We start from the raw sequence: 9,565 nt of genomic DNA, 5'->3' as shown, positions 1-9,565 counted from the left end.
ACAAAAGAGCCATCAGTATGCCACACAATCTAGACTCAGGAGGTTAAATTCCACTCTCTGAAGTAAAGAGGAACCATGCACACGAAGCTAAGTGTAAAGTTTGGCCGTTTTGTCTAAATAATTAAGAGAAGGAGAACTGTGGTTCACAACTAATTGCTACCTCTGCTCAAAGAGCAGAGACCAGCCTGGATCTTTGCACACAACCATCTCTACTGCTACACTGAGCTTCCTGCACAAGCGATGGAAATTAATCCTTCTGACCCCTCTAAGTAGACGTCAGACAAATTTAAGGATGAGGAAACTGTTCAAAACGTTCCCAGGAGATTAGGACAGAAAGTCTCTTTGTGCTCATTCTTCCTCTCCACCCTCCCACCCTCCCCCCACGGTGTGGGAGCTCGCTGAAAATAATCCAGGAGCAATAGACAAATGCGTCCAAACTATATATATAAAAATAATAATAATAATAATCATAATAATAATAATAGAGATACACCAGTAATACAGGCCTGCCTAAATTGTACCAGTTAAGAAAGGAACCCCCAATAAGATTGATACGATTATAAACACCTTGTATGACATAATGGCCTGTACAACAGACCAATAAAATGATAATTAAAAAAGAAAGATATTTAGACCAAAAAGGAACAAGAAATCCCCGTCCTATGTTTGAACTGATAACCCACCTTAACTTGTCATTGTGACTGCTGGAAATGATAAGTAGTCCTTTCACTTTTTTTGTGTTGGTTTTTTTTTTGTTGTTTTTGTTTTGTTTTGTGTTTTTTTTTTTGTTGTTTTTTTTTTGTTTGTTTTTGTTTTTTTTTTTTTACATTTTTGGTTAGAAAGTTCTCCGATCCATGAAGCGATCCTGAAAAGACAGTGTTTATTATAAAATTAGGCAAATGTCTGTCCCAGCTTTAAATCCTTCCTGTTTTGCTTTTGTTTTTTTTTGTTTTGTTTTTGTGTTGTTTTTGTTTTTTTTTTTTTAATATTTCTCCTTCTCTCCCTTGTCCCCAGCAACACGGTGAGAGGATGACCATCACATTTTTCAGTTCATAAACCCTACTGGCAGCCAATCCCACTGCACAGTGAAAAAGGCTGCTGGCAGCACAGCTCAGCCCAGCTCACTGTGCCTTGGAGGCAGTAGTGGTGGTGGACGTGGCCCCGCTCGCAGAGGCCACCGTGAGGAGAGAGTTCTGGATGGACTCAGCTGAGGTGGAGGTGGCATGAAGGCTGGCGACTGGTCCAGAGGCCCCTGCGGAGGCTGCAGCTGCAGAGACCAAGCTAACTGGGTTGCTGGTGAGCAGAGAAAGGTTCTGAGGGTTCAGGAACAGAGGGGCAGTTACGATGTTAGGAGTACCTCCAGCATTGGCAAACACCAAGTTTCCAGATGCATCCAGTGATGTTATTGGAAGAGAGCCACTAGATGCAAGAGCTAAAAAAATGGAAAATTAAGCAGGGAGGAGATAGCATCAGTAGTAAGCAACAATGCAGAATGTGCCTAACAGCAACAGGGCTCTGCACTTTCTTTCTCTGATGTGAATGCTCCCTACACAACTAATGACAGTCATCATATGTAACTTTTCTTTTTTTAAATGACAAATCCTTATGAAGGGTGGATAAGACCTTGCAAATATTAAAACGCTTCTGCCGCCTGCTCCTAATTCCATCAAGCTTTTCTTCAGCTCTTTCACTGCAACACTGCTGTGTTTTCTGTCAAAGAAAAATCTGTGCACTCAGGTAACTTGGAAAGGGTTGAGATGCGTGTTCACTTGAAACAACAGTTATCACAAGGTGAAGGTCATGTAACCTTGAGAGTAACTTTTAAAATTACAACATAAATGCAGTTACAACTTACTCTCACAAGGCTATAGGGTTCAGTCTGCCTTAGATTATGATCTCATATATTTATCTGTGACCCTTTGTGAAACGGTTCTTTCTTGGACCCTGCAAACAAGATTTGTTAAGCTGCTTTAGAAGATCACAGAATCAATCACAGAATTGTAGGGGTTGTAAGGCAGATCAGATAGTCCCCAAGATGTTTGAATACACAAGGTTAGCTAGATGTTAAGGCACCTGCACCAACTTTCTTTTTCCCCCCATAGATGACAAACTATGAACTGAGAACAGATCTTACTTTTTAAAGTCACTGGAAATTTTTGACTGCATGGCAGTTGCAAAACAAAGCTTTACTCCTCCAGATATGGATTTATTAATTTAAAGTTAAACGTAAGCAGTTTTAGGGGTAGAATTTTTTTCACTTGTACATTTAAAAGACGTTTGAGAAGAAGCCAGGATCAAGTCTTTCTCAGAAGTGCTCTCCTACAGATCTCAAAACAGTGCAACTCTGCTCAAGCTTATGTCAGAAGAGCTATAAAATGCATCTCTCCAACCTGCTGGAGACACACGTGCCTCTAAAACTATGGGGGGAAGACAAGAAAATCAATTTCAGATCACACGCAGTATCTTAAAGGCCTTCTGTGAACCTCTATGGAGATTATACATGGTTCTAATCTACTTTCTGAAGTTGTACCTGAATCCATGATACATACAATGAGTTTGGGCATTTGAATTTTGAAAAACCTCTAGTCTGACAACACTTATGTGCAGTTCTGAAGGGTCAGCATTCTTTTTTTTGGTAGAGAACAACAAAGCTAAGGAAGTACAACAGAGATGCATTAAGAAGAACTTTACTGACCTTGAATAGTTGCCAGTGTACTGTTGCTCATCAGGGCTGGGCTGAGAGCACCACCTAATGTCCCTGGATTGAGACTGAGTAAGGCACCTCTGCAGGAACCAAGATCATGGAAGAAACAAAGACAAAGGGAAAGAGTGTTACTTTTAGGAAAAGGTGACCACTGTTTAGAACTACATGATCCCACTTTTTAAATAATGGCAGGGGGGAACACAGAAGATTAAGGCCTCAATCTAGTTTTTAGTTTATTTCATTTTTTTCTTTGACAATATCTTGAGTAGATATTGCCTTTCAGCTCTGTGGTTAGCAATATGTCTGAAGTACAGGCACTGCAACTACAAGTTGCATTGATCATAGATGTAAAATATTCCTGTAATGTATTTTTGGGAAACCGTAACTTGTTAAACAGCTATCATCACCCCCTAGATTCAGATAAGACAGATGTCACTCAAGAGGAATTGAAGAAACAAAGAGCCACCTCTCAGAGCAATGTTTTTTAAAGCAAAAACGTCAACACGTATTATGCATTTTTACAGCTTCTTGATTGTGGTGGAAAAATACAGAGGTGACAGGTAGGCCTAGGTCAACTCTCCATTTGAGATGATTTGATGACTTCTGGTAAGTTGCAGCTCTTAAGTCAAACTGAGCAGTAGGATTGATGACCTGGCAAATTATAACTCTGCAACACAGCTTTTTCATCTGTAAAATGAAAACCATGTTTGTGTACTCTGATGGGAACGGTATCTCGACCATCTACAAGCAAACCTTCAGAATTTCAGGTAATAGACACTAAAACTGCCAAACGAGCTACTAGAAAACTGCAATATATAAAAGACCTCACGAATTATTCCAAGAATTCTCCTTCCCTCTCCTGCCACTTAACCTGCAAGGGGTGTGAAAAATTCATCCTTACCCAGCTGCAAACTGTGAGGATGCCATCAAGCCTGGGTTTAATCCTGCTGCAGCAGCCATGGCAGCGAGACTTGCATTTGCAGGCAACTGTGCAGCTCCTTGTAATGCGGCTGCTGCTGCTGTTTGCAACCCTGATGCTGTTACCATCACCTGGCTGGTCCCAAGAGGGGGGGACAAGGGAGTGGAGGTTGTCTGTGTTGTGCTGGTCTCGCTGGCACTGGATGCCTCTGAAATGGAGGCTGAGGCAGAAGGGGAAGGACTCAGGGAGGGTGATGTCACTGCTGAAGAAGCTGGAGGTGCCGTTGAAATCACTGTTGCTGTGTTGTTGGAGGTGGTTTCTGTTGTGCCTAAAAGATTGAGTCTGGTTATATCAGTACAAAAGCCAGATATAACTGAGCAGAAACCACTTGAACTGAACTGCACATCCAACGGAAAGGGAGGTAAACACACATTCTTCTAGAACAAAGTCTGGTGGTGCTGAGTTTAGGTCTCAGTCTACAACAGAATGACACTTCAAGAAGGGGCAGAAGAACACTAGAAAACTAGCAATAGGAGGTAGCACCTTTCACTTCACTATTACCCGTGTTTGTTTCACCAGGAAAGTTAACCAAATGGTCACAAAGACTGAAGTTTCAGAGAGGAGTAATGAGGAACAATGACAAGATGCCCCGAGAGACCTGTGTGATTGCTAGCGAGATAAAGAAAGACCTTCTGAATAATTTGAAAGGGGAAAACGGTAGAGGTTAACATGGGGGCAAGGCAAATCTACATAGGAACTTTGTTTAAAGTTGAGAGAAAAGGAATGCTTGGAACCAACATACAAAAGATGAGTTCACAACATCTCAAAGATTCTTTATCTATCATAAAGATATCATATCTATCATTTTTCTTCCCTGCTTTCCAATTCCAGCCCAGCAGCTTATAGATATTTGTCTGAAACATCTTCACATCCTATTATGCACTGCATACATCAAAATCCAATAGCTACTTTATACAAAAACTCAGGCAGTAGATCCCAGAGAGTTTTAAATTTCTTCCAGATAACTACAATGAAGGATACTAGAAATCCAACAAAATCTTTATCTCTATAAAACCTTAATTACTTGTCTGACATCATGATTTACCTGACAACGAAAAATAAATGAACTGTGGAGAAACTGTCACGGCATGCATCTTACCTGTGACTGACAAACTAGTTACAGCAGGACTGGTCAGAGGGAGCACAGGATTGACAGTCAGGGTAGTAGCTGCACTGCTAGTCACAAGGCTTGGCGTGGTTGCCACCTGGAGGTCAAAAAAGAATACAACTGCTCAACTGTTAAGACAAAAGCAGGTAGCTACTAGACTTGCATTTCTTTCTTCTCATCCTCGGCTGAGGATATTACCAGGGAAAATACTGCACATAAACTAACTAGTAAAGGATCTTCTAAATCCATTACTTCAGCATTCAGTGGGCTAGCCATATTACCAACTCTTATTACCAGCAGTATCTTCACCCTTAATAACTCAGCATTTGAAGGGAGGTTTATCCGTATATATCCATACTGTCTCAGGACTGCAAGTTGGCCCTCCACCTATCCCTTCCTGCCAAAGACAGAACCTTGCTTAATAGAGCCACTCTGCCAGAGTTACAAAAGATACTATCAATGTGTTTTTTAAGTTCCTATTAAGGTGTTTCCTTTGTTTAAACATCTTTTCAGCTACACATCTCGTTCTCTGATAAAATGATTGAGAGGCCACAGCGTTAACAAAGGTCTTTAGTCTGTTTACATGGATAAACAGCATAACGTTTCACATTTATTCAAGCAACCTATGAGCTCTATTTTGCTAAGTTCCCTTATGTCAGAGGAATGTTCTCTAAATTTTAAAACATCCAAATGACATTAGCTTATTTAACATATGGACAGCTTAGTACAAGCAAGCTATAAAATAAACTGCAGATACCGTGGAGAGAATACACCGTAAGAACTAAGGTTGCAGAAGTACACTTATAAGCAACAGCAAATTTAAGAAAAAAAAAAAAAAAGGACTTTTTATGGACAAGAAATAGCTTCTAAGAGAAATATTTGAAGGCTGCTTTACACCAATGAGAGAAATTAATACTTCAAAATTGCCCAAGAGAACCCAGCTAAGAATACAGGCTAAAACCTTCCTCTTTTCCCATCTCTTACCGAAGTCCATTATCAGAGAAATCTCTCTCATGCTGCATATCCTCTTATAGGAAGTCAAATGCTTTACGCATTTTAAACAAGGCTGGGGCAACTGGGACAGGTCTAAGAGCTTTCCATCCATCTCAAATAGTCTATGAAATAAAGAACTAGACATACAGTACACCTCCCACTAACACAGCCTACGCACCACATCTGTCAACCGTCCACTGAACAGTTAAGGCCAAAGTCACAATCAATATTTCAGGGCAGTGAATGACCTAAAATTAATACAGCTAACCCTTGTGGTTACAGTGACTGACTTAAGCCAATGCAAAAGGAGGCTACCATCAAAACCAGCATTCCCCTCCAATCCTGCCACAGAGCTCTAGCACTTATGTAGTCAGGGTGGAAACTAGATTGGTTATTCAGACATACTACTAAAAATTATTATTCTTCACGTGGTTAACTTGTAGCCAAAATAGCAGAGTCCAATCATCCTACGTACACAGCCTCCAGAGCTGACAAAAGAAATCAACAGAGCATATAGCCAGTGAAGACTAGGGGATGGGGGAGGAGGAATGTCCATCTGAGTGGTAATACAGTCTTAAGAGAAGCTTACAATGAGTGAATATGCTTTAGTGCAATATCACTAATAAAATGGACACTGCTGTTAAGATTTCAATTTCTCATACACAATGGCCATTGGTAATTAAAAAGAAAATTTTCCTACATAAATTTCTGAAGTTGCAGTCCAAGAATGCTTGCACACTTTAACCAATCTCACTATGTTCTGCTTTGGTAGCAAGGCATGTAGCCTTGCTTTCCAACTGGAAAAAAAGAAAAATAAAAGGACTAAGTACAGTTAACATATCCCTTCCCCTGAAATGAGAAGTTGCATGCACACATCCTGAGACAAGGATGAAGGGAAAGAATGACACATCACCAAAATTAATGATTTAATGAAGTACTGGAAGATATTAGCTACTACAATGATGAAGGTGGAATAAATACTACAAAAAGACAACTACAGGCTACATAAATTCCACCACAGTCCTATTAGCATAGCTACTATGAAATCTAATAGCTACTGTTTCTATTTATGAAAACAGACCTCCATGGACATTGGTAGCAAAGGAGCTGAAGGAACCGTGATGCAAGTGTTTTGTTACTCATATTTTCATGAAGTTTGTGTTTACCTGAGGTAAATACAAGTTTGGGAAATTAATTACATGAGTATTAGCTATTTTTTTCCTTTGTTCCATGCCTTCTTGATACAACAACTCCTGAATAAAAGTGACAACAGTAACACTGGACTTTTATGACTCAAGTCTCCAAATGATACGATTTACTGCTGCTCACCTGCTTACCACTGCAGCCGAAATAAGGCAGGAAGGATAGAACTGCTAAGCATTTTTTATTACTATTATATTATATAAAAACAGTTTTGTCAAGAGAAGATCCAGATATAAGCATGGGCTATGTCTCACATATTTCCAAAGCAACAACCTAAATGCAAATTTCCTAGCCAGAATACTCAGTCATGAATTGGCTAAATAAAATGCCTGAAGTGAAGACCTGATTAGTACCTAATATTTAAGCATTCTCTCGCTTTCGTAGTATGCAAGAAGGATATTTAAAATGCCAGTAAAAGATACACTTGTGAGAACCAATCTGCTGTACAAAGAAGGTGTAGCACGTGCAATTGTCACAGAGCGCAGAGCAGAACTTTCTTTTCCAGTGATCTTTGTCAACACAGATTCTTGATTCTTACCAGTGAGGTCGGGCAAGGGAAAATTGCTTTGATGGGCGAGCTGCTGGTTCCACCACTGCTGGGTGGGTTGATCCTTTTCTCCTTCTGGCGCCGGTTACAGAACCAAACGCGGATCACCTCCTTCTCCATGTTTAGCTGGTCAGCTATCATGGTGATCTCCTCCGAGGTAGGCTTTTGGTTCTAAGGAAAGGCAACAAGTACTTGAAAGGTGAGAAGTTACCTCCGTATGCTTTACATTATAGCTTCTCCTTCACTAGACAGAAATCTGGACAGGCTATTTATATGCAAAATCTGCTCAGTGGTACATTCTCTAGAGAGAAATCATAATAGATACTTTTGCCCTACACTTTCCAAGTAACAGGAAAATTTGTACCAATGGTAAGCTACATTCCTCAAAGATGGGAGATGAAGACAAAGCTCACATTTGTCTTAATGAGAGAAAGGATCTGACTTGTAAGTTTATCCTTCTAGGAACTCCAGGTATTGACTGGAAAGCTTTCTTTTAGCATCTCTCATAAACAAACAGAACATACATCTGCACATACAGCTGCACAAAGGTAGTTTAGAACTGAATGTTATATACGCTCAAAGTCTCAACTTTGTTATGTATGTATGTTACCCACTCACCCACCCTCAGAAAAAATAATTCTGTTTTATTCTTTTTGATGTGCACAATATCAAGCTTTGAGCTATTGTTCGGCACCCTGGATTGCAAAAAAATCACTGAGTCAATGAACTGTAAGAACCAATGAGATTTTGGTGGGGTGGTTTTGGTGGTATGTATGTTTGTTGTTGATTTTTCAAATTAAAATAGACACTGATCGCGTGCTCCTTGGAACAGTCTTTGAATTTACCTCCTTTAGTACAAGCATTTTCCTAAACAGTATGGTAATGGCTTCATTCTAGCACGTGCAACATCAAACAAAAGCTTCTTCGTTTCTTTATAGGTTGACCTGAACAACAGCATCACTGACCTCCAGGAAACTCTTCTCTAAGGCCACACGTATGTTGGTCTCTATGCTGGTGCGTTTCTTCCTCCTACGGTTCACGCCTTCGATTCCTTGCCCTGGAGAATTCAGGGCACTTGGGCTGGAGAGAGTTGAATCAGATGAGAGGTTTTCTGAAAAAAATAATAATAATAATAATAAATAATAATAATAATACAAATTAAGAGATTTTATCTGAATGCAGTGCAACTTATAATGTAAGTGTTCTTCACCTGTGCATGGGACGCTAAAATCCACTCTGTATCTATTCCAGATATACAGAGATTTCCGAAGATCACGTGCATTAACTGCTGTACTTGAAACTTAAAATCTACAAGTTAAGCCCGGGAGGGTGCTGTCTTTGCTCCTGTATTCTACCAGAGTGCCCTTTTTATTTTACCTACACAAAGTTTCTTTCTCCCTTATTTCATTTCAACCCACACTCTCACACTGCAACTACAGTTCAAGGAAAAAATGCAGCAGTTGATATTCACAAGCCACAGCAATAGGCCAAAAAAAAAAAAATGTGAGCAATCTGAAATTTCTTTTACCTACTCTGCAATACAGTAGAGGAAGAAGGATCTCCCAGACAGCTTCACAGCATTAAACCTCTTTTCTCTGAAGATCTTAGCAGATAGTCTCTGTGCTATGTAGCTTTGCTAGAAAGCCTACATATCCAGCAGTTTCCCCCTCCTTAGCTTTAGAAGGTCTCCAGTTGTCAACTGCTAATCCTATTCTTTCTGGCTCCACAGAATAGCAAAGAGAATATGCACTTTTATCCCACTCTGCATAAGAAAGTGCAAAACAACCAACTGACAGGTTCCAAAAGGAAGCTCAGTCAAAATGACCAATTATGGTTGAGTAACACTGAAGACCCCTTGCTGCACTAGGGTTTGTGCCTGGTAAGTAGACAAAGTGGTTCATAATGCTTAACATCACTCTCATAGGCTCCAATGGGCAAGTACATTCATCACATTATTTTCTACATTATATTTTTTTCAGTAACAGTACCCATAAACCTGCTGGATCCCTTCTCCACCCTGAAAATCCCACA

The 9,565-nt window shown here is 40.0% G+C and overlaps 1 protein-coding gene across 4 annotated transcripts in view; it reads right to left on the bottom strand.

The window, feature by feature from the left end:
- Nucleotides 1–770: 770 nt before the first annotated feature.
- Nucleotides 771–9,565, bottom strand: part of POU2F1 (POU class 2 homeobox 1) — a 47,069-nt gene continuing 38,274 nt past the window's right edge. For all 4 annotated transcript variants that reach the window (XM_042868161.1, XM_042868162.1, XM_042868163.1 and 1 more), the window contains 6 exons: nt 8,500–8,645; nt 7,526–7,705; nt 4,783–4,888; nt 3,606–3,951; nt 2,696–2,784; nt 771–1,432 (listed from right to left, as the gene is read on the bottom strand). In XM_042868161.1, coding sequence (XP_042724095.1) covers nt 1,122–1,432; nt 2,696–2,784; nt 3,606–3,951; nt 4,783–4,888; nt 7,526–7,705; nt 8,500–8,645 — 1,178 coding nt within the window. In that variant the 3' untranslated portion in view covers nt 771–1,121. The remainder of the gene's footprint in view (nt 1,433–2,695; nt 2,785–3,605; nt 3,952–4,782; nt 4,889–7,525; nt 7,706–8,499; nt 8,646–9,565) is intronic.

Source organism: Lagopus leucura, unplaced genomic scaffold, assembly GCF_019238085.1.
Source record: "Lagopus leucura isolate 7727_CA_CO unplaced genomic scaffold, USGS_WTPT01 Super-Scaffold_100001, whole genome shotgun sequence".
Classification (NCBI taxonomy): domain Eukaryota; kingdom Metazoa; phylum Chordata; class Aves; order Galliformes; family Phasianidae; genus Lagopus; species Lagopus leucura.
This window is presented reverse-complemented; position numbering and strand designations above follow the sequence as displayed.